Source organism: Xyrauchen texanus, chromosome 18 (genome assembly GCF_025860055.1).
Source record: "Xyrauchen texanus isolate HMW12.3.18 chromosome 18, RBS_HiC_50CHRs, whole genome shotgun sequence".
In the NCBI taxonomy this organism is placed as follows: Eukaryota; Metazoa; Chordata; class Actinopteri; order Cypriniformes; family Catostomidae; genus Xyrauchen; species Xyrauchen texanus.
The window spans coordinates 7,469,468-7,494,178 of NC_068293.1; the positions used below are offsets into that span (position 1 = coordinate 7,469,468).

The window sequence follows — 24,711 nt, forward strand, 5'->3', positions numbered from 1 at the left end:
TCTGACAGACACACACTTCATAATATTTACAGTATTCAACCGTCATTATATGAGTAAGAGGGCAGCACACACCTCCCTATCCATTCCCTCAGGACAGTTTCCTAAATGCAAACACACATTTACATTTGTCATACAGACGAGGTGAGCATACAGACCACTATTCTTTGCTGAAGAATGATCCCTTCTTGATTGACAGAATATTCGCACTCTTCTGACAGTAAAATGAAGAAAAGTCTCATACAGGTGTTTGGATTCCTGATCTCTACTCTTGGCTGGATGTTTGTCAGCTGCACGATCGCCATGGACAACTGGAGAACCACTTATGTTGGAGGCAAAGGAGGCAACTGGATGATCAAAGCATTGTGGTATTGGTCAAATTTGTGGAAGGATTGCATAACAGACACAACATCTGTCATTAACTGTAGAGGATATGATGTGATGTGGGAAGTTACACGTAAGTTCTGTTGATTCATGAACATTTTCTCAGTGTGTATTTCACTTGTGTTGATTCACATCTTTTGTATCTGTTGAATAGCGTATGTTCAGGGTGTTCGAGGGCTGCTGATGATAGGGATGAGCCTGGGGTTTGTCTCCGCCATACTCTGCTTTATTGGGATGGACTGTACTTACATTGGTGGAAGTGTGAAAATCAAGGATAAAGTCTTACTCTCTGGAGCAGTATTTCATTTTGTTGGCGGTGAGCAGTTTACTTTTTGAAGCATATTTATGCATTCATAGTATATCTTTCAACACATTTTCCTTTTCTTTTTTTTTTGGTGGATTTACTATTTGTAAGTTCACAAATGTGTCCGAGCAGAGTAACCACAGCTGGAATTCATCACATTGGCTACATTTGGAATTGCATACTATCATACTACTCTTACTTTATCCACCATATTTAAATACTATGGAAATAATAAAAGTATGGTAGAATGCTATTCCTAACTGCAAACATGTTCCCCAAAGTTAGACAACCATGGTTTAAATAGATTTTGCTTCAATTCTGGACACTCAGTGTTGGACTAAATGCAATCTGGATTATTTAATCAGATCACAGAAATCAAGTACAGTACTTGTAATTAGACAATATTATATTTTTTAAATGTGTGTAACCAGATTACAGTTACTTTTTATTGATTACAAAATTACATTTCAAGTACATTTCCTATCAAATTTGACCTCCAAAGACTCAAGACTTGATATCAAGACAAAAGAGTCTAAATTGGTACTTAATACACTTACAATTTCAGAATCAGAATGAGATTTATAGCCAAGTATGCTTACACATACAAGGAATTTATCTTGGTGTCAGAATCTTCCAGTGCACAAACAATACAGCAACAAGACAGATATAATAATAATAATAAAATAGAATAAAAATAAAAAGAGAATATAAAATATACGTTTATACTGAAATACACAATATGACAAATTTGATTTTGATCAAAACGTTCAATAAGTAATCTAAAAGTAATCCAAACATAATAATATTAGATGATCTAAAAATGTAATCTAAAAGAAGTAATCTATCCAATAATGTGAACACTAATGTTTGATAGTTTCAAACTTAACTTCTTTTTGTGTAATGCTTTAATGTTTTGCTACATTTAAAATAAATCCCACTTAATATGATATTTTATTATATACATAATAAAGTGCAGAAATATAGATAGAGATTATTTTGATTTATGTTCTCACAGGTTTGTCAGCTCTTGCTGCATATTGTTTATACACAAATAGAGTGGCCAGTTCTGCATTTGCACCCGCTGTTGACAGAAGTATAATAAGGTAAATAGCAACTACATATGTACGGAAACTGACAAACTGATAAAAATAAGTCAGTCATAAGTCATTATGCACTCTCTTCTCTCTTTTGCACTATTTTTGTAAACATTAACACAATGTAGTAATTCATTATATTTCATATTTCAAAAATGTAACATCCTATGTATTACCGTTATTATTTTTCTATTCCTGTAATATTTTATTCTTTTATGCAGGTATGGAATAGGAACTCCAATATTCCTTGGATTGGTTGGAAGTTTCTTAATTATTCTTGGATCTATTTTGTATGCTGTGACAGTAATTCCAAAAAGGTAAATATATAGTCAAATATATATATGTATATATATATATATATATATATATATATATATATATATATATATATATATATATATATACTGTTTGTATATATTCGGGCTGTCAACCGATTAAAATTTTTAAACAAATGAATTAAATGACATGAAGATTAATTAATCAAATTAATTGCAATTGTGTTTTTCTGGACGATGTGTCAAGTTAAAAAATTTTGAAACTGAAAAGCATGTCTTGAGATCCCTTCATTCTGTTGTACTACGTCCAGTTATCAAGAACACATTCTTTGTGACCGGCTCTCATTCTGTGGGCTGTGGCCGCAATGCATGCGAGGTTTATTACGTACATTTATTATGGAATTTACGTATGGGTTAAGTGGCATGAGCAACTACACACATTGTTTAAAAGCGTTATTTTTAATTGTATTAATCACTAAACTAAACTAGCATGTTAAATCGACAGCCCTAGTATATATGTATAGTTTTATCTACAAAAGTAAGTGCAAATCTACTTTTTTTATACCAGAGAGAAAGCAGACATAACAAAGGAAATAGAAATATTATGTCCTCTACAATTCTCCTTTGTAGAATGATGAATGCATTCACACCAAAAACACCAACAGCCTCTAAGTCACATGGCCAGCGGACAGCACGTAAAACACTGTATAGTAGTGCCTACTACGCAGTATCAAGACCCTCCAGAGATCCCAGCCAGTCGAGCAGCTCTCACATCTCTTGGATATCACACTTCACAGAGGATAAAATATCTGCCAGAGATACTTTTGTATGAACTGTAGAAACAGTAAAAGAGCAATAAAATGTATACTGCTACTGTTCACGTCTATTTTTTGAAGATGTGTTAAAAAATTAGAAACCTGCTCACATGTTAATTAATTCAAAACATTGATTGAAGTCATAATTCACAGTAATGCATCAAGTACGTCATTGGTAAAGTATTGGAAATAAAGTTATTAAAGTAAAGCAACAGCATTACTGCATGTGAGATATGGCTTTTATACAACTGCTCCAGAAACCAGAAGTTAACACAGAGTAATTTAAATTTATACCAAGACATGGCCAATTATTTTGTTAATTTTTGCTTCCTGAACATTCCCTCCATGAAAGGTTCTTGATACTAACACAGAAAAGCATCTCAGTGCTGTTATAATAAATATCAGCACTCTTGGAATGCCGCTTGTCAAATCAGTTTAAAGGACTCAGAATTAACTGTTGTAAAACACTTTATCAGGGTTTTAAACTTTTTGATGTCAAAGACCCCTCAAAATAATGATCAGTTTACGACTGACCCCCGTTCCAAAAATATAAAGGCAACTAAAAACAAACAAACAAACAAACAAACAAAAAAACATTTATATTGTGTGAGATGAGCAAGTGTGAACAGTTTGTGTAAATAAAGGCAGAATCAACACATGTAGGCATTGTTTGCTAAATTAAACAAGTGGCTTTTTTATTGTCATTGTACTAAAGCAAAAAGAAGTGATTAAAGTACTATCCATACAATTTTCACTCTGTATTATTATTAAGTATTTGCATTACCCACTATTAGATTTATTTTAGATGAATTAACCTGAAGATGATTTGTATAGATGTTTTTATCAGATGTTTCACAATAAATATTGTAGCATTTACAGCAGTGCACACCAGAGAAAGGATAGCAGATACTTAGATTACCTCTAAATTGTAATGTGGTACTGATTACAAATTACATGACTAAAATTGAAGTCAGTAACTAAATTTATTGGATACAATTTTTAAGGTAATCTAATCTGAATGCTTTTAGATTACTTGTGGATTACCTCTGACCTAATTCTTGTTTATTTGATGTCATATGCTATTAGAGTAGGATAAACTGGTACCATTTTGACAAAATTGTTGCTTGAATGCAATTAAAGAACTCTTAATGGATCAAAATATGAGAATTTACATGTTTTTATGTGTGTGAGTATATATTTTCTCACTATTTACCTGAGTGAAAAAAGGTACTTAAAATGTTCATACTCCGGCAATCTTGGCATTACAAATGCCATTTATTTGTGCTAACAGATTAGACCAGTTATATTTGTGAATCAACATCACAAAAAATAAAATAAAAAATAAAACATATCAAAAGTTGTCAAAAAAAGCAAAAGCCCATTCATTTATACATATGAAGACGAATAAAAAAAGCTTTACTGCACTAATGCACTCGGTTTGGCATTTATTTGTGGATTATCATTCCATTTAGAATGCAATTATAACAACCTGGCTGATGCCTCGTATCAGGATTTAGAGTGAAAAATATTAATATTTAATAGAAAAAGAATTAGAGGGATCTATAAATTATAAACAATTTGCTGCAGTTGCCTGATGAATATACTAACATGTAGTATAAATTGCTCCCAATGGCAGGCTAGCGCCTTGCATGGCAGCTCTGCCGCCATTGGTGTATGAGTGCGAGTGTGAATGTGTGTGTGAATGGGACACAGTGTAAAGCGCTTTGGATTTAGAATTTTCCCTCTCTAAGGTTAAAAGAAAAGCGCTATATAAGTGCAAACCATTTACCATTTACCATGTAATCCATGAAAAGTAACTTAAATCTGATTGTGAGTATATTAAAATGTAATTTAATATAATTAGAAGTACTTGATTTTGTAATCTGATTACATAATCCAGATGACATGTAATCCATAACCAACCAGCACTGCAGATCACTTGCAGTATTTAACCAGGCTTTCTTCAACCACAAAACTTATGCAACCCAGTACTTTAGAGAAAGTCAAACCTCTCAAATGACTAGACAGCCTCTACATTATAAACAGCACTGAAGAGGAGGCAACACGGAGCCATGCGCCATCGAATTACAGAACTTTTTAAAGTACACATTATCACCCTTACTAAAGTGCCACAAATGCCACTGTTAAACTATGGAAAAACAATGGTAAACTCTTATCAATCTTGTTCAAAGAATATGTCCAAACAAATGTATGCTCTCCAGTTACCTTTATCACTTTTTGTGGGGTGGGGGATTTTGGCTAGTGAAAATGCTAAGTGGCTAGTGACTTTGGAACACTAGCCACAGTTGCTGGTTATCCAAAAATTTAATATCAGGCCTCAAATATAACTACATTAATATACCTATATATGTAAAATAAAACATGTTGCAGTGTAACACGATAATATTCGAAGATTGCAGAAGATTATTTGAAGACTGTGGTGGAATGGTCTGAAATGAAGGGAGATTGTTCTGTCTGTGATGTTTTCAGTATGACCACCCATTTGACATTTTTGTATCAATTCAATCATGTTCACCTTTCCCAGTGGTGCTATTGGTAATGTCTTGTGAGAGCATTATCAGAGACACAGGTTCTGGTCCCATGGACACCAGGAAGTAATTATGTTCTCATAAACAATGGAGAGTGAGATTTAGAGGTTGCATTTTCACTCTATAATATTGCATTTTTACTTTATTTTACTTTACTGATGGCTAGGTTTATGGTTGGGGTTTGGGTTAGGGGGTAGAGTTAGCCTAATAAAATATGCATTCCTGTTGACTGTACTATATAATTTAAAACTTAAAATACAACTCACTTTTTAGTGCCACCTTGTGGACATTTCACCCAAAAACTGGTCAACAACAGTTCCAGCTTCGGCCAGTGGAGGCTGTGGTTTGAAATAAGCACAGACCAATTTCATCAGCAGAACATTCAACCTCTTGTCGCTGAATACACAGTGTGAGATACATATATTTTTATGGTTCAGGCATAAAAAGTCACTATGGTGATGCATCAGTTACGAGGCTGTCCTGCATACAGGTTGTTCTAAGCTTTATGTACATAATAAACACACTATGACTGAATGATGACACCATAAACACTTAATCGCTACCTCCCAAAAAGCCAGTGCGATGGCTAAATCCACTCGGCAGAGCTTCAAGAAGGTACGTTTATATTCTTGCTGAGTAGATCTTTCAAAGACCTATAGAATAGATTATATATACCATATATTCTCTAGTCTCCAGCTGTAGCTACATCAGGCTCAACTCAGTATGCAATACAGAACAGCGATGATGTACACTGAAATAAGCTGCTTTGTAATGTGTGTTTGTGGATGGATCTTGGTTTGTTCCACCATGCCAACGGAGTACTGGACTTACTCAGAAGTAAATAGTTTAGTTCTCACGTCTTCTCACTATTTCTCAAACCTCTGGAAAGATTGTCTGACTGACTCCACTGGTGTTTCTGACTGCAAAGACTTTCCCTCTTTGCTGGCTTTGCAGAGTAAGTAACAACCAATCACAGCACAAACATATGATACATATATAGGGGAAACAGGGGCTAGTTGTCACACGGAGAAGTTGTCACAAGGGTTCAGTAACAATTAGATATGAAGACAAAAGTCCAACTGTCCGCAAATGTGCGTTTTCTCTAGCAGTGGTTTGTATGTTGATTTCAAACACCTAGTTCAAACCTTCTTGAATTTTGTGAATTCTACCCTAATTAAAGGGTAGAATCTAAATAATTTCACTGTGATTACATTATTGTAATAGTTTTTGTAAAGCAAGTGAACATAATCAAACAATGCTGGCAAAGCTGTACATTAAGGGAAAGGTTAACTATATAATGAAAGCAGATTTTGACTTAATAGTTTATATGTGTTCCTAGGACAAAGATAATCTTTATGAAAGCATTTTGTATGAAATGTATTTTAGCTTTTCCAGTTTTGTTGTTTGATGAATAGTTTTGTGCCTCAAAATTGTTTTACTTTTTACATTCAGCTGAAATGTCTTAAATCAGCTGTTTAATTAAAGAGAAGCATAGATTTTGTTTATATTTTTATCTATGTTTACAAGAAATTCACACCACTGGTTTAATAGCAAGTTCCATTGTGACAACTCACCCCATTGTGACAACTCACCCCTCTGTATGGCTCACTATTGGGGTAAGTTGTCACAAAAGCGCAACATGTTTTTTTTGGAGGCTTCACGCTATCCTCTGCGGCATCCACGCACAACTCACCACGCACCCCACTGAGAATGAACCACATTATAGTGACCACGAGGAGGTTAAACCATGTGACTCTACCCTCCCTAGCAAACGGGCCAATTTGGTTGCTTAGGAGACCTGTGACTCCAGGGGTGGTAGTTAGCTTCTTTACTCACTGAGCTACCCAGGCCCCCTGTGCAACATGTTTTAATGTACTTTAAGGTAATATATACACACATACATTTACTGCTCTACTACAGAGTGTGGAGGTTTAGTTTTAGGAGTCGATTTCTGCATAAACATACGTTAAAATCTGTAAAAATATCATCCGTTGTTTTACATTTTTTTCTCAATGTAAATAAAAGTTTCATGTTTATTTAGAGCCAACTCATTTGTTTTCTTACAATTTCGTCATCTTGTAAAATTTTAATGACAGGTATAGTATTGCCCAATAAAAAAACTAAACAACTGTTATCAGAATGGGAACTAGGCACTAAAGGTTTTTCATCAATATCTAAACAAAAAACAATTATGAAACACAAAACAATTCATGAAACAACATAAGGTGTAAAATGTAAAAAAATAAATAAATTGCAAAATATGAAACAACTTTTTTTTTCACAATAAACTCAAACTTGTAAATTGCATAAAATGTAAATGTGAAACACATGACGACCCTACCCAACCTGGCATTGATGAAAACGTCTTCGGTTACTCATGTAACCCCATCACGCCGCACTATGTAGCATCAGACCCTAAGATGCACCAGGGTATAAACACTTGAGTCCATTGAGTGATTACTTAATATGTCTCAGTGTGTATGAAAATGAATAACCCAACATGGTGAAAACCAGATGAGAATTTAATCTTAATCTGAGGATCTATATGAGTATACAGGTGAAACTCGAAAAATTAGAATATCGTGCAAAAGTTCATTAATTTCAGTAATTCAACTTAAAAGGTGAAACTAATATATTATATAGACTCATTACAAGCAAAGTAAGATATTTCAAGCCTTTATTTGATATAATTTTGATGATTATGGCTTACAGCTTATGAAAACCCCAAATTCAGAATCTCAGAAAATTAGAATATTGTGAAAAGGTTCAGTATTGTAGGCTCAAAGTGTCACACTCTAATCAGCTAAACACCTGCAAAGGGTTCCTGAGCCTTTAAATGGTCTCTCAGTCTGGTTCAGTTGAATTCACAATCATGGGAAGACTGCTGACCTGACAGTTGTGCAGAAAACCATCATTGACACCCTCCACAAGGAGGAAAGCCTCAAAAGGTAATTGCAAAAGAAGTTGGATGTTCTCAAAGTGCTGTATCAAAGCACATTAATAGAAAGTTAAGTGGAAGGGAAAAGTGTGGAAGAAAAAGGTGCACAAGCAGCAGGGATGACCGTAGCCTGGAGAGGATTGTCAGGAAAAGGCCATTCAAATGTGTGGGGAGCTTCACAAGAAGTGGACTGAGGCTGGAGTTACTGCATCAAGAGCCACCACACACAGGCGGGTCCTGGACATGGGCTTCAAATGTCAAACATCTTACCTGGGCTAAAGAAAAAAAGAACTGGTCTGTTGCTCAGTGGTCCAAAGTCCTCTTTTCTGATGAGAGCAAATTTTGCATCTCATTTGGAAACCAAGGTCCCAGAGTCTGGAGGAAGAATGGAGAGGCACACAATCCAAGATGCTTGAAGTCCAGTGTGAAGTTTCCACAGTCTGTGTTGGTTTGGGGAGCCATGTCATCGGCTGGTGTTGGTCCACTGTGCTTTATTAAGTCCAGAGTCAATGCAGCCGTCTACCGGGACATTTTAGAGCACTTCATGCTTCCTTCAGCAGACAAGCTTTATGGAGATGCTGACTTCATTTTCCAGCAGGACTTGGCACCTGCCCACACTGCCAAAAGTACCAAAACCTGGTTCAATGACCATGGTATTACTGTGCTTGGTTGGCCAGCAAACTCGCCTGACCTGAACCCCATAGAGAATCTATGGGGCATTGCTAAGAGAAAGATGAGAGACATGAGACCAAACAATGCAGAAGAGCTGAAGGCCGCTATTGAAGCATCTTGGTCTTCCATAACACCTCAGCAGTGCCACAGGCTGATAGCATCCATGCCACGCCGCATTGAGGCAGTAATTAATGCAAAAGGGGCCCAAACCAAGTACTGAGTACATATGCATGATTATACTTTTCAGAGGGCCGACATTTCTGTATTTAAAATCCTTTTTTTATTGATTTCATGTAATATTCTAATTTTCTGAGATTCTGAATTTGGGGTTTTCATAAGCTGTAAGCCATAATCATCAAAATTATATCAAATAAAGGCTTGAAATATCTTACTTTGCTTGTAATGAGTCTATATAATATATTAGTTTCACCTTTTAAGTTGAATTACTGAAATTAATGAACTTTTGCACGATATTCAAATTTTTCGAGTTTCACCTGTATAATACACACAGAATAAATTAACCAGAGGTAGGGAAGGAGGTTTTATTCTATTCACTAGACAGAGAGGACTCACGAAGCAATGAACACCACGTCTAGGCTATAAAACCTCGCGAACATGTTCTGCAAAGACCATCCTGCTGCAGAGCATATATCCTGTAGGGATATACCATTTTTCCATGCCCATGAGGAAGCCATGCCTCTAGTTGAATGCACTTTACGGTAATAGGGCATCTCACACACTATGAATCATAAGCGAGGGCGATCGCATCAACGATCTAGTGAGAGATTCTTTGTTTGGAGACGGACATGACTTTTGTGCATCCTCAATAACAGACAAAGAGCTGATCTGACATTCCATTTAGAATGTCAGATCAGATACGTGTGCAATGCCCACACGGGGGATAATAAATGCGCTAATGGAGCTAATGCTTCTTCTCATCAGAATTAGACGGTGGAGAAGAGAAAGCTTGTAGGTGCACTATCTGTGCTCTAAAGGGCGTGGAAAGCACCTTAGGTACTTAGCTTTTTTGGGTTTGATGGTGGCTTTTGAAAGCCTCAGGCCGAATTCCAAACATGAACTGTGAACAGACAATGCCTGTATATCACCAACCCGTTTGACTGAGGCCAGAGCCAAAATCAGTGCCGTCTTTAAAGGGAGCACACGTAACTCAACGGATTCCAATGGTTTGATCAGGGGTCTTGTGAGTGCCCTCAGCACCAGATTTAAGTACCTTGATGGAACTGTAGCAGGGCGAGGGGGGTTCAAGCAACTCGCTCCCCTAAGGAACTTTATGATTAGATCATATCTGCCTATAGAAGAGCCAGCCTCTGTGGTGTGAAATGCTGAGATGGTCATTATATAGACCTTAAGTGTTGATGGAGTAAGACATGTATCCAACCGCTCTTGAAGGAATGTAAGGATCTCCATTATGGAGCAATTCACTGGGTCTTTGCTGTGAGAAGAGTACCAATCCACAAACACACCTGACCCAGCACCACACATGCTGATAAAGGTTTGGAGCTGTCCATGGTGCTTGAGCAGCCTGGCAGCGGTGGGTCACAGTGACGTGCCCCTGGTGTCAGGTGTGACTTGGTATATCGTGTTTGAGACCAGAAAGGTCTCATGTGTAAAAACAGATGCTGTTGCCATAAAACCCAGCATTTTCTGAAAAGACTTCAGTGGAAATGCTTTCCCTAGTTTGAACTGAGACAGACACTGGTGAATGGTCTGGACACGCTCGTGAGGTGCGCATGCATACTCATGGAGTCGAGTCGAGCACTCAAAAAAATAGATTTTTTTCCCTTTTGTACGTGCAAGTGTTCCTGTGTTCCCGTGATGCTAAAGTTGTTCATTTAAAGCCGTTTAAAGCTATTTTCTAGCTGTAGTCGTGTAGTAGTAATACAAGCTATCACAGAGTGCTGTTGTCTGTAAACAATGACTAACGGATTCACTTCACGTCACCAACTGCTCATATTGCACAGAAAAATTATATTTTGCCACCACCTGCTGGCTAACATATGTAATGTCATAAAATAAAATAAAAATACATGTAAGAGACACTTATACAGTAACTAACACTTAACAAATATGCACTACTCTTACACTTTAGTTTAGAACAGCATGAACACTAAATCTAGACAGGCCCCATTCCCAGCAGCCATGACTCCAACACCTTATCCTTGAATAATCATGCGAAATTGCTAATTTGGTACTAGAAAATCACCAATGCCATCACCAACACAGTTTAAAGCTATTTGGTTCATTAAATGAAGCTTAAAGGAATAGTTCACTGTATTAACTATTGTGATATCATTATAATTGATTAATGGGAAGGAGGAGGCGAGAACCAGCTTCACAATACAAATAATAGTTTAATTATGATCTGAACCAAAAAACACAAACACACAGTATGATGGACAGCTGCCCATAAACGCTCTCTCTATGTTGCACCACCATCCGCAGTCGGCCTTTATCCCTCTTGGAGGCTTGATTAGCCTGATAAGGGGCAGGGTGTGTAGAATCACGACCTGGCCCCGCCCTTCGCCCTGTCACATTCACCCAAAAATGTAAATTGCTGATAATTTACTCACCCTCAGGACATCCAAGATGTATCTGAATTTTTTTCTTAATCAAATTAGAATTTAAGATTTTCTGGATTTCAATTCAGGCCTCCTCCTTTAAACAATGCAAGTGAATGTACTCCATTTTTTGACAGTCCAAACTGCAGATTTAGGGTGTATCAAAATAATCCACACGACTCCAGTTGACAAATAAAGTTCCCCTTCTGTCGCTCTCTCCACGTTGTGTCGGAGAAGCGACACTAGGGGTCTCTCTTGAGCGCCGAATATGCCTCTGATCCATTGAAAAAAGGCCAATGAGAAGTTGGCAGTCAGTATTTGCATACCCCGCCCCCGGACATACGGGCATAAAGGCGAGGCAAATACTAGAGTTCATTCAGAAATTTTCTTCGGAGCCGATGGTTGTGCATGCTGTTCGCGTGAGATCACACCAGTTCCTGTATTCCTCTGACGCTCTGCATGCTGTTGGATTGAGGGCGCATTACAGCGGCGATTTCTCCTTCTTGCACGGCAGTGCAACTGCCCCTGGGCGCTTCGACAGTGCAGAAACCCAACTCTAAGAGAGTTGTTTAAGAGAGTGATTTTCTCTAAAAGAGCAATACACAGCGGCGTTGAACGTCCTTTTCAGGACGCGTCTTTTTAAAGACGTGTTTCCGCCTCTGTGTAGTTTCCGGATGCGGTCGATTTCTCCCACCTCCTACGGTCATAAAAACTGCCTGGCGTACCTGGGTTGCGATTACACGCAGGCAGCGTTTTTATGAATGGTCTATGTTTTCAGTGCGAGAACATAGCCATGACAGCATTGCGGTTGTAGGCTTTTTCTTGTAGTGAGAGAAAGCCACTTCAGCCGCCCCCCGTGCCTCGCCTCTTTCCCACGGGATTGGGGCAGGCGCCGCAGGCGATGAAGGTGATTTGGGGATAAAGACGGGCTGTATTCGCCGGGTACCCCCCCGCAAGCCTCCCGCCTCTCCGGTACGCTTGCTGGCTTCCGTCCGAGCTCGGGATGAGCGTTTTCTCTCCAATAAGGTTATGTTCTCAGTGCGAGAACATAGCTGTTGCAGCATTGCGGTCATAGGCTTTCTTTTGTCATGAGAGAAAGCCACTTCAGCCGCCCCCCGTGCCTCGCCTCTTTCCCATGGGATTGGGGCAGGCGCCGCGGGCGATGAAGGTGATTTGGGGATAAAGACGGGCTGTGTTCGCCGGGTAAATCCCCGCGAACCACCCGCCTCCCCAGCACGCTTGCTTGCTCCCATCTGCTCGGGATGAGTGCGGCCCGCTTCACGGCCGGCCTGCCGGTCCCTTGAGCTCCCGGGATTGGATGACGATAATCACCGCTGCATCGGAGAGCATTACAGCGGCGTCTGATGCTGATGACTCGTCTGCGCCGCCACCTTCGGGTCTGCGCGCCCAGTCTGAGCCTGAAGCACCAAGGTCCGATATGCTTCCCCGGGTACAGCGAGCGCGAGGTTGGACCGGAAAATCCCGTCCCCCTCCCCCTCACGGCTACTTGTTTGGTTCCACGGGCATGTGCACCGCTCACAGCCATGCCCCACCCCCGGTTCCTTTCTTCCCGGACGTGCATGACGAGCTGAGCAAGCCAAGCTTCCTCGCTCCTCCGCTCTCACTACCCTCGGCGGTAGAGCGGTCCCAGACCACTCCCCCCCTGCACGCCATGGCCCCCCCCTGCAGTCCACCGGGTCAAGGCTCCAAAAATGTGCACTTGGGTAGTCCTGTTCTTGACGTGCTGCAGGAACTGCACTCGAACACGCGATGGCCCCCCTTGTGGTCCGGAAACTCAACACATGGACTGGACCTGGTCGCAGTAGAGGAGGTAGACAAAGAACGCTTTCTCAAACGCTCCCGTCTCCCAGCTCCGTCCGCGCCTCCCGACGGCGTACTACCTGTTCCACACCGCTGTGAAGCCCCGCCGGGTACGTCAAACATAACCGTCCCTTTGGTGCCCCTAGCACGGAGATTGGATGTGTGGCTTTCACTTTCCAACCCGTCTCGCTGGCTGGCCCGGACCATCCGACTCGGTTACGCAATTCAGTTTGCCAGGCCCCCGCCCCCCTTCACGGGCGTCCGCTTTACCGCAGTGCACGGCCAACATGCCAAATTCCTGCACGCGGAGATCGCTACACTCTTACTCAAAGATGCGATAGAGCCTGTCCCTCCAACCGAAATGAAGAAGGGTTTCTACAGCCCTTACTTCATTGTACCCAAGAATGGCGGCGGCTTACGACCAATCTTGGACCTGCAAGTTTTCAATCGAGCGCTGCTCAAACTCCCGTTCAAAATGCTCATGCACAAATGCATTTTGACAAGCGTCCAACACCTAGATTGGTTCGCAGCGGTAGACCTGAAGGACGCGTACTTCCACGTCTCAATCTTGCCGCGACACCGACCTTTTCTACGGTTCGCGTTCGACGGCCAGGCGTTCCAGTACAAAGGCCTCCCCTTCGGCATGTCTCTGTCCCCTCGCGTCTTCACGAAAGTTGCAGAGGCAGCTCTTGCCCTGCTCCGAGAAGCCGCATCCGCATACTCAACTACCTCGACGACTGGCTCATATTGGCCCACTCCCGAGAGTTACTATGCACTCACAGAGACCAGGCGCTCAGGCACCTCAGCCGCTTGGGGCTTCAGGTCAACCGAGGAAAGAGCAAGCTCACCCCGGTCCAGAGCATCTCCTCTCTCGGCATGGAGTTAGACTCAGTCTCAATGTCCGCACGTCTCACAAACGAGCGTGCGCAGTCGGTGCTGAAATGCCTCGCCAAATTCAGGCCAGGCACAATGGTCCCTTTAAAACTCTTCCAGAGGCTCCTGGGGCATATAGAATTCTCCGCCGCGACCACGCCGCTGGGGTTGATGCATATGAGACCGATTCAGCACTGGCTTCAGACTCGAGTCCCGAGACGAGCATGGCGCCACGGCATGCACCGTGTGACGATCACCCATGCCTGCCGAAAAACACTACAACCCTGGACAGACCTCTGCTTTCTACGGGCAGGAGTGCCCCTGCAGCAGGTGTCCCGATGCGTCCTGGTCACTATCGACGGCTCCAGATTGGGTTGGGGCGCCGTGTGCAAAGGGCACGCAGCCGCGGGCCATTGGAGAGGGGCCCCGCTGCGCTGGCATATCAATTGCCTAGAGTTGTTGACTGTCTTCTTTGACTCCGGTCGCTGCATGCCACTCACATCCCCGGCAAGCTCAATGTGGTAGCGGACGCACTGTCACGACAGAGCTTACCCAGTGGAGAGTGGAGGCTCCACCCCCAGTCGGTCCAGCTGATTTGGGAACGGTTCGGCAGAGCCCAGGTAGACCTGCTTGCATCCCGAGAGACCTCCTACTGCCCGCTCTGGTATGGCCGAACAGAGGCTCCCCTTGGGACAGACGCGCTGGCGCACAGCTGGCCCGCGGGGCTACGCAAGTATGCTTTTCCCCCAGTGAGCCTTCTTGCACAGGTGCTGTGCAAGGTCAGGGAGGACGAGGAACAAGTCACACTAGTGGCTCCCTACTGGCCCAACCGGGCCTGGTTCTCGGACCTCGTGCTCCTCGCGACAGCCCCTCCCTGGCGAATTCCCCTGAGGAAGGACCTTCTTTCTCAGGGGCAGGGCATGCTCTGGCATCCGCATCCAGACCTCTGGAAACTCCACGTCTGGTCCCTGGATGGGACGTGGAAGATCTAGCCGGTCTACCACCTACCGTCGTAGACACGATCAACCAAGCCAGAGCCCCTTCTACCAGGCAGCTTTACGCCCAGAAGTGGCGCCTGTTCGCAGATTGGTGTTCTTCCAGGGCCGAAGACCCACAGAGGTGCGCAGCATACTAAAGGTGTATGTCGCTGCTATCGCGGCTCACCACAACGCAGTAGACGGTAAGTCTCTTGGTAAGCACGACTTAATCATCAGGTTCCTAAGAGGCGCCCGGAGGTTACATCCCTCCCGTCCAAGCCTGTTCCCCTCCTGGGACCTCTCAGTAGTCCTCGCGGGCCTCCAGAGACCTCCCTTCGAGCCGCTAGAATCAGTTGGACTCAGGGCCCTCTCCCTTAAGACGGCCCTGCTGATCGCGCTCTTTTCCATCAAGAGGGTCGGGGACCTGCAAGCGTTCTCTGTCAGCGACACTTGCCTGGAGTTCGGTCCGGCAGACACTCATGTGATCCTAAGACCGTGACCGGGCTATGTGACCAAGGTTCCTACCACGCCCTTCAGAGACCAGGTAGTGAACCTGCAAGCGCTGCCCCGGGAGGAGGCAGACCCAGCCCCTTCGTTGCTGTGTCCGGTACATGCTTTGCGTACCTACCTGGACCGCACGCAGAGCTTTAGACGCTCTGAGCAGCTCTTTGTATGCTTTGGGGGACAGCGGAAAGGAAACGCTGTCTCCAAACAGAGGCTTTCCCACTGGGTTGTAGATGCCATTTCATTGGCTTATCACACCCAGGCCGTGCCCCCACCCTTGCAGGTCCGAGCTCACTCGACAAGGAGTGTTAGCGCCCTCGTGGGCACTGGCTAAGGGTACCTCCCTGGCAGACATTTGTAGAGCAGCGGGTTGGGCGACACCCAACACCTTTGCGAGATACTACAATCTCAGGGTTGAGTCAGTTTCATCCCGTGTTTTCTCAGGTCCGAGCCAGTAGACCTCGGTAACACGCTGATGGGCTGGCCGGGTGAATCACTTATGCATAATGCCCTTTCCTCGCTTGAGGAAAAACAGTGCGTCTTTTTTCCCAGGAGACTCCACTCAACGTGAATCCCTGGTTGAATCCTCCCTAGCCCTCATGGGTCCGCAGTTCGGCGGAGGAACTTGCCGACCCAATCCACTGCGGGTACTCAGATCTACCCTGTACTGGAATAGGTGCTCCACAGAGTAAGGGCCTCCTACGCGGACTCCCCCTGTGTGTATTTTCCACGATACGGTCCCCTTACGAGCAGACCCGCGTTTTCCTTGGGTAAGTTTCGGCTGCCCCCCGGTCGCTGTGTGTAGCAACTCCACCCTCGCTGAGGCTGGATCTGCCACTGTGCCACTTCCTCGTGTCGCCTAAGAACACATGTGACGTATTCACCACCATACCTCCCCAGTTGGGCAGGGGTGGTCTCCGCGGGTCTTTCCCCCCCCTGAAAATATGGGAAATTGGGTAAGACCCCCTTCCCTCAGTGCGTGTAAGGGCCCCGGCTGTCTATTGCTCTATGCAAGAAACATAGAGAGAAAAGAGGCCCAGCCAGGCTTGGCCCGTTCCCAGGTTGGCAAGCGTCGCCTTGTTCCCCTGCCTAGGGTAACCAAAAGGATCCTGACGACTTTTCTGGGGCATTGGGGAAGGGTACGTGCCCTGGCACAGCTGGTCGTTTGGCACGTAACAAATACCTGCCCGCTCCTGTGTCAGCAGAACACGTACACGGCTCACCGCGATGGCGGATTTAAATTGGACTCCTAGTGTCGCTTCTCCGACACAACGTGGAGAGAGCGACAGACGGGAACGTCTAGGTTACGGATGTAACCTCCGCTCCCTGATGGAGGGAATGAGACGTTGTGTCTTCCCGCCACGTCGCTGAGCCGAACCGCTGTAGTGGCCAGAACCATTTCCGGCTCCTCAGAAAAATCCTGAATGAACTCTAGTATTTGCCTCGCCTTTATGCCCGTATGTTCGGGCGGGTATGCAAATACTGACTGCCAACTTCTCATTGGCCTTTTTCAATGGATCAGAGGCATATTCGGCGCTCAAGAGAGACCCCTAGTGTCGCTTCTCCGACACAACGTCTCGTTCCCTCCATCAGGGAACGGAGGTTACATCCGTAACCTAGACGTTCTTCTGAACCCAAACGATTGATTATTTTTTAGAAACAAAACAATAATTATATACTTTTTATCTACAAATATGCTCATGAGAGGGATGATGTAAGCTTGTTGGTAAGATCACGCATCACATAAGAGGCAGGAAGCACGTCATTGTTTACAAGAGAAACTTGCACAGACCACAGACCAAGCACCGTTCACAAACCAACAGTCAAAAGCAATTTCAAAACAATATAGAAATAAAATAATTTCAAATAATAATAAAAATAAAATCCTGCATTAAATAACCATCCTTTATTTCGAAGCAATGCCGTTGCATTATCTACTTGTGCTTTTTCCTTTAGCAGAAATATGTAGAATTAGAATTAGAATTCAAATTTATTTTTATTGTTTATTGTTTACCCAACAGCTAATAATTTCATAGTTTGAGATATTACACATATATGCTGATATTGAAATTTTAGCTTGGAGTATCCACAGTTTTCCTGACCAACCACTGGGCAGCCTTAAAGAGCCCATATTATCCTAATTTACAGGTTCATAATTTTATTTTGGTGGTCTACTTGAATATGTTTACATGCTTTAATGTTCAAAGACACATTATTTTCTCATACTATACATTGCTGCAGCCCCTCTTTTCACCCTCTGGCTGAAACACCCTGTCTCTTTAAAGCCCCCCTTTCCAGTCTGCTCTGATTGGTCAGCTGGCTTAGAGCATGGTTCAGAAATATAACGGCCCTTACCATGACCGAGTTTCAGGCTTCCTGAGCAGCTGTAAACACTGTTGTAACTACGGTAACAGTGCGTAATTTTTTTGCCGTACCAGTTCGAGCCTGAGTTTGAAAATGAATGTTTGAAGAACAAGCTGATTGACTCGAACCACCTTCACAAGCACAAATTGAGCAGGGTGTTTCACAGTAGTAAGTTTTAATGTTGTAGCTTTCTTACAAGTACACTGTTGATTATTGTGAACCTAACAAAGCTTCAAGTAAAAGACACGTAGTGCATCTAAGTTAGTCATCTTTTGCCGGAATGGGTGAAGTCGAACTTTTTTCACCCTAGCTATGAATGGAGAACAAAGGCTTACTCCCGGCTGGACATTACCGAGGGTATTAGAGAGTTAGTGAGCAAGATAGCAGTGGACTACCGTGGATAGCAGCCTTAACATTACAGCTGGTAATAAGACTATTGAGATTGACCATTCTGTTACACGGTTTTAGGTAAAAGCCGACCCACAGCTGAATAGTAAACCCTTACCAAAACAATAACATTACATAGCAAGTTAGCCGAGCACTCCCGTGGATTGCAGACATAAATTAAAAGTAAATCCATCTCCACACTTGATCACTATTCATGATAGTAAGAACGACAAACAATCTGCACAATTCTACACAATGTTGGTAAAAGTGGGCCTGCAGCTGATTAGCAAAACTATTTCAACACAATAACAGGTTAGCAGAGACCGTAGCTACAACAAAAACTCCGCTTTTGAACACTCAGAAGCTGATGAATCCACAAATAAACATACTTACAGGTTGTGATCCTGAAGCACCAGATTGTCCCAACAAAGTGGGAACTGCACCATCTTTCAGGAGTAACCTTCTTGAAACCCAGCATTGGTTGTGGTTGTACTGCTGAGGAATAGTGGTAAAAATCTATTTTAACCACTGATTCTTCAATTTGTCTGCCTTTTGAAGTCCAACAAAAGAGGCTTTGCTTTGGCAAATATACTTGACATGGGGACAACACTAACCCATCTCATTTTGGCCTCGGCTATAACTAAGTTTGTTTGAGGTGGGCCAAAGTAGCCTTAGCAGCATAGTGACGTAGATACTTCATGGAAGAAATGGCTTGACTACAAACCAGGCATTCTGTGTAGTTCAGGAGCAGTGTTGCCTGTGGGAGAGAATAACTCCCTTTTGCGTGGACTTTGTGCTTTGTAACTTTGCTGACCTTTTACATGCACAAACAGCTATATTACACATAAAGGAAACGTAAACTCCCAAAAAGCATAATAGGGCTTCTTTAAACTTCTTTCTTTCTGTTGTCATGATAGAGCATACAGTTCATAATTTTGTTTCATATTTAAAAACATCATTTCATATTTCCCTTCATTTCATATTTCTATATTAACAATATTTAAAACAATAATAAATGACATTATTTAAGAAATTGTAATTGCTGTGTAAATGCATTTATGCCACCTCTGAGAACTCTGTGTAAAAACACCTAAATGCCAAATCAGATGCAAGTCCTTTGCCACCTTTTCATTGTAAAGATGGCTTAGGAGGATTTTGAACATGGGTTTTGAAACCAGCATACAAAGCCACTGCTGGAGAAAACCCACATTTTGTCTTTAAAATGACGTTATTATGGTAGTCAATTTGTGTCATATCCGTTATTACATATTATGAACATATTCACCACAAGTGTTGGATGTGATATGATTACAAAGCAATGAGTTACTGTAATCTAATGATTTATTTAGCCAAACTTAGCCAACACTGTTCCATGATGCAAAAAAATTATATTTGAACAAACATTGTTGCTGTCACATTTCCTTGTACAAATCCCTACTTCAGTGGTTCCCAACCCTGTTCCTGGAGACCCCCCAACACTGCAGATTTTTTATATCTCCCTTTTCTGACACTCCCAATTCAGCTCTTGGAGTCTCCACTAACGAGCTGATGAGTGGACTCAGGTGTGTTTGGTAAGGGAGGTAACCAAAATGTGTAGTGTTGGGGGTCCTCCAGGAACAGGGTTGGGAACCACTGCCCTACTTTATCTGTGTATCTCTATACTGTATAAACCTATGGTGTAATCTCCTAATCTCTACTTTCTGTTAAACAGCCTACATTCATTTGTGCCGATCTTTGATCATCATTTCCATCATTCTGGGATTCTTCGGAGCCGTTCTGGCTTTGGTCGGAATGAAGTGCACAAAACTTGGTGGATCTGAAATTGTGAATGCAAGAATCACATTTACAGCCGGAATCAATTACAGTTTATCAGGTATATAATTGCACTTCACCAGTATGCATGGGTACTATATGTTGAAAGTGTGTGGTCCTCTAAACATGAATTCTTTAAATCTCTCCTTTAGGTCTCTGTGCTATGTTTGCTTACAGCTGGTATGGCAACAAAGTTATATACGAGTTTATGGATCCCAATTACAAAGCTAAAAAGTGAATACACATTTACTTCACTTTCTAAACTGCAAATGATAAGATGAAATAAGAAATGTGAACAATATCCGATCAAAGATTGAAACACTCCTTTGATGCCACAACAGGTATGAGCTTGGAACGGCATTGTTTATAGGATGGGGCGGCTCGGCGCTGCTCATTGTTGGAGGACTCACTTACAGCATCTTTGCCGGGAAGGAGGGCTGCCAGTCCAGGTATCAAAGCTCATAATATGTTCCTTAAACCACAAATGAAATGCATACTAAAAACAACTATCTTCTCACTGTTCATAACAAATGATTTGCATGTTTTGTTGGTTATTCTTTGATTTCACTGGCAGACAGTATAGTATGATTCAAAAAAGCAGATTCATGCTGAGCGCAATATTTAATTAAATCCTTCCCAGCTTGTCTGATGATGTCTGAGGACAAATACTCATTTAATAATTCTGTGATGATCAAACAAATGGCTTGTGAGTTAATTCATAAATCAGCAATTTACCTTTTTTTGTTGTTTTTTACAATTGTAACAGTAACAACAGTGACAGTATAAATATTTGTTAATTATATACAAAAAGAAACGATAGTTAATTATAACTTGTTTTATAATAGTATTCTCTCTAGTGTCTTTTCTTTCTTTCATTACTTCATCCTTTTATTGACATTACACCCAGCTGGTCTATTTAGAAAATACACTAAATTGGCCACAGCTGTTCTTTTGGAAATTATGGATTAGAAGTTAAACAGTTATGTAAAGTTTTGGAAGTTATGTAATGTGTGGTATAGAAAATTTCTAATCATTTCATATATTGACAAACATCATTTCATAAATTGATTCATGTGTGCATAAATTACTAGTGAACTTTTATATAATAATTTTCTTGCAACTAAAAAAATGCATGTAAATCGTGTGTGTGATTTCAGCTCAAAGACCCATGAGAACTCTCCTCTCTCTAAACGAAATAAAAAAACAGACACTCCACCATCTCCCATCCCTGACAGAGCAAATGGGAAACAGTATTCCAGCAAACCTTCCAAAGGGTTTCACAGTATGGAAGCATATGTCTGATGTGTTCCGTTTGAATAGAGTTTTTATAATCTCAGAGCTTTCACATGTTGATCTGATCAAGTACAATAGTGGTAGTGCAAAGGATAATGTATATCTTGGTGTTACTCTATAATTTTAAGTTTAAGCAATTGCACAATTTTAAAAGGCATTTGATATTGGATTTTATGCATTAATACTCCTGTTTAGAAAGTAAATATGCATATATGAGATTAAATAAAATGCCTCTAAATAAAAGATTGATTTGTGGTACTGTTGGGGTGATGAGTGGTGTAGTGAATAAAGTACCACTTGCACCACTGAAATGTATTGGAAAAATAAATATTTGCTGTGTCCGACATCGTACATACTGTGGGTTACTTCTCAGCCAATGTAAAAATATATTCTTTAGGTATGCAGGCAAGTAGTATTAATACATTCTGGACATACTTCATCCTAAACATGGGCACTGTCACGATCAAATAGAGCAAGGCAGGACCCAAATGTAGTGAGGCAGGGATAAGGGCTTTATTTAGCTTTTAATGCATGCATTGTACACCTACACACACACACAGCGGTTGCGTGCGTCTCTCTCGAGCTGGTGTCCCCGGCTCCTCTTTATCCCTCTCCCACTGATTGGGTGGGTTCAGCACCGCCACGCCCTCCTTGTCACACCAAAATACATCAAAAACCTCTTACTGTGGAAGGGAAGATGAACATAAACTGAGAAAAAATGAAACGAAAAAACCAATTGGATACACAGCACAAATAACAACAAAAATGTTGACGAAGGACTCAGACACGAGGAGAACTTGTATAGGGGAAAACATAACGAGAGACAGGTGACACGCTGATGAGCTGATGGGAGTAATTGCGATGTCATGGCAACAGGGCTAGCATTCAGCATGTGGCACCTGCAAACACAAGAGGAAGAGCAACACACAGGGAAACAAGCAGACATGACACACAGATGAGACCGACAGACAGACAGTCAGGGGATGCAAAGTCAGACCCCACTGTGACCTGAAAATATGACAAATGAAAATAATCTACTCTAGTTTTTTATATAACCATATACCGTATATATTAGGGCTGTTGATTTAACACGTTAATTCAGTGCGAATAATTTTACCAAAAATAACACGTTAAAACAATTAACGCAATTAATTGCACTTCCCCCGGACCATAATAAGGAAGAGTCCTGAGAAATGCAAGCCTGTAGTACCACCTGTTTACTCCAGAGGGCAGTAAGTTAAATTTCAGCTGTATGAGCAACGCGCAGTTCATACAGTGAACAAAACAACCCTTCAGTAGGCAGAACAACACAGACATGCGTTACCATTCTTGCGTTCAAAACACTTGAAGGAGCGCAAATGCGAACTAAGGGATCTTAAGATGTGTTTAAAGATTGAGTATTAAACTATATTTAACTTGACACAGTGACCTAAACATTTTATATTTATGACGCAACACACCCATGACACTACACAGGCATATCTGACGCAGGGTGTGGCTGGATTGAGATGGGGCAAAATTTGGAAATTACCCATAAATATTTAATCACGAATAAAATCAAAAGGAATTTCCTTCAAACTTATTTATAAGTACTAGCTCACTAATTATTTTCTTGTAGAGAGATTTAATTGTGATGTCGATATATTCTGTACATTTTGTGGTCTGCGGGCGGAATTTTTTTTTCATTTATTTTGGAGTTGCCCCTACTTGACTTGCTTTTGTCTGATTTCTGCAAGATTGTTAGAGATCATATTATTCCCAGCTTTCAACTTTGTTTTGAAAATATTTTATTAGTTTTATTTTTTAGCTATGACTTTTCTCTTCATGAGGAATATTATGCTTTTGTTGACAAAATATAATATTCATAAATGTAAGTATGGTGGTTATAAACCATTAGTTTAATTCAGAGGTTCAGCAATACCTAAGAACAATTTCCAATTTGAATAACAAGAAAGCTGTAAAGTGTATTGAAATATGTAAACAATTTGATATTTTTATTAAACTGTTTATTTATAATTTATTATTGACAAATTCACTTGTGAAATGGATTTCTGTGAACTGTGTGTCAATGATTGTCTTATGTTCAATAATATGGTAGTAAACAATACATTGTATTCTAAAGCCATTTTTTTGTATTGACTTATCAATAATTAACTCTTCTGTCACAAGAATGTAATGCATTTTAATTATCTGAAAAAAAAAATATATATATATATATATATATATATATATATATATATATATATATATATATATATATATATACGTATATAATTTTTAAATATTTAAAGATAACTATTTATAATTATATATTGATATAAATATGTATAATCTTTATATATTGAATTATTGTTATATGAGGGGCTTTCTCAGCAAATATTTGTATATGCGATTAATCGCGATTAATTAATCGGACGGCATGTAATTAATTCGATTACAAATTTGAAGCGATTGACAACCCTAGTATATATATATATATATATATATATATATATATATATATATATATATATATATATATATAACCTATAATTCTTAGTATACATATAGCACTTATAGTTGAAAAAACTTGCGATTCTCTACCGTTTTTTTTTATATTTAGTGTTTTGACTATGATGTCTCCTTAGCTCCCTAGGCATTATGGGATATACAGAGTCCAGTGGATGCACACTTCAGAATCTCTCCAGATGTAGTTGGTCATCTGGTTTTTTCTCACCTACTTTTTAATGAATACTGGGGATTCTGACACCCTACTCCATTGGCATACTCTTTTTGGCATATAGTGGAGAAGTATTCTTATTCGGAAGCAGCCATTGTTTTCAAACAGCTTTCTGAATCTGAATTCCTCATCTGCCATTGGTCAAACTAACACATAAACCCGCCCCAAAATCACACTATTGGTTGAGCCAATGTTGTTATGTTAGCCTGGACAGGCTGCTTAAACAAACAGAGGAATGTTCAAGTGTGTCACAGAGACAGTGTTTACACTTTTCAGGAAAATGAAGATACAAATGTTTTACATTTACATTTACATTTATGCATTTGGCAGACGCTTTTATCCAAAGCGACTTAC

The 24,711-nt window shown here is 41.0% G+C and overlaps 2 protein-coding genes across 3 annotated transcripts; both read left to right on the forward strand.

Annotated features, from left to right (window-relative positions):
• The first annotated feature begins 96 nt into the window (after positions 1-96).
• Positions 97-2,901, forward strand: LOC127659263 (claudin-10). 2 transcript variants are annotated; one of them, XM_052149002.1, is made up of 6 exons: positions 97-141; positions 244-454; positions 536-697; positions 1,701-1,788; positions 2,001-2,096; positions 2,685-2,901. In XM_052149002.1, exons 1-6 carry the CDS (start codon positions 106-108, stop codon positions 2,884-2,886), a joined length of 795 nt encoding a protein of 264 aa, XP_052004962.1. In that variant the 5' UTR covers positions 97-105; the 3' UTR covers positions 2,887-2,901. The 2 variants fall into 2 exon arrangements, with proteins under 2 accessions (XP_052004962.1, XP_052004963.1); XM_052149003.1 differs by having other exon boundaries at positions 103-141; positions 219-454.
• Positions 2,902-6,028: 3,127 nt separating this feature from the next.
• LOC127659264 (claudin-10) lies at positions 6,029-23,578 on the forward strand. Its single transcript, XM_052149004.1, has 5 exons — positions 6,029-6,373; positions 20,245-20,406; positions 20,498-20,579; positions 20,687-20,794; positions 21,503-23,578. The coding sequence occupies exons 1-5, from the start codon at positions 6,142-6,144 to the stop codon at positions 21,645-21,647; spliced, it is 729 nt and encodes a 242-aa protein (XP_052004964.1). The 5' UTR covers positions 6,029-6,141; the 3' UTR covers positions 21,648-23,578.
• The last annotated feature ends 1,133 nt before the right edge of the window (positions 23,579-24,711 follow it).

Excerpts from the sequence above, each read along its gene's own strand:
- LOC127659263 (XM_052149002.1), top strand. The coding sequence starts at position 106 with ATGCAAACACACATTTACATTTGTCATACAGACGAG. Across the intron at positions 455-535 it reads TGTGATGTGGGAAGTTACAC|CGTATGTTCAGGGTGTTCGA; the intron begins GTAAGTTCTGTT and ends TCTGTTGAATAG. Across the intron at positions 698-1,700 it reads AGTATTTCATTTTGTTGGCG|GTTTGTCAGCTCTTGCTGCA; the intron begins GTGAGCAGTTTA and ends ATGTTCTCACAG.
- LOC127659264 (XM_052149004.1), top strand. The coding sequence starts at position 6,142 with ATGCAATACAGAACAGCGATGATGTACACTGAAATAAGCTGCTTTGTA. Across the intron at positions 6,374-20,244 it reads CTCTTTGCTGGCTTTGCAGA|CCTACATTCATTTGTGCCGA; the intron begins GTAAGTAACAAC and ends TCTGTTAAACAG. Across the intron at positions 20,795-21,502 it reads AAGGAGGGCTGCCAGTCCAG|CTCAAAGACCCATGAGAACT; the intron begins GTATCAAAGCTC and ends GTGTGATTTCAG.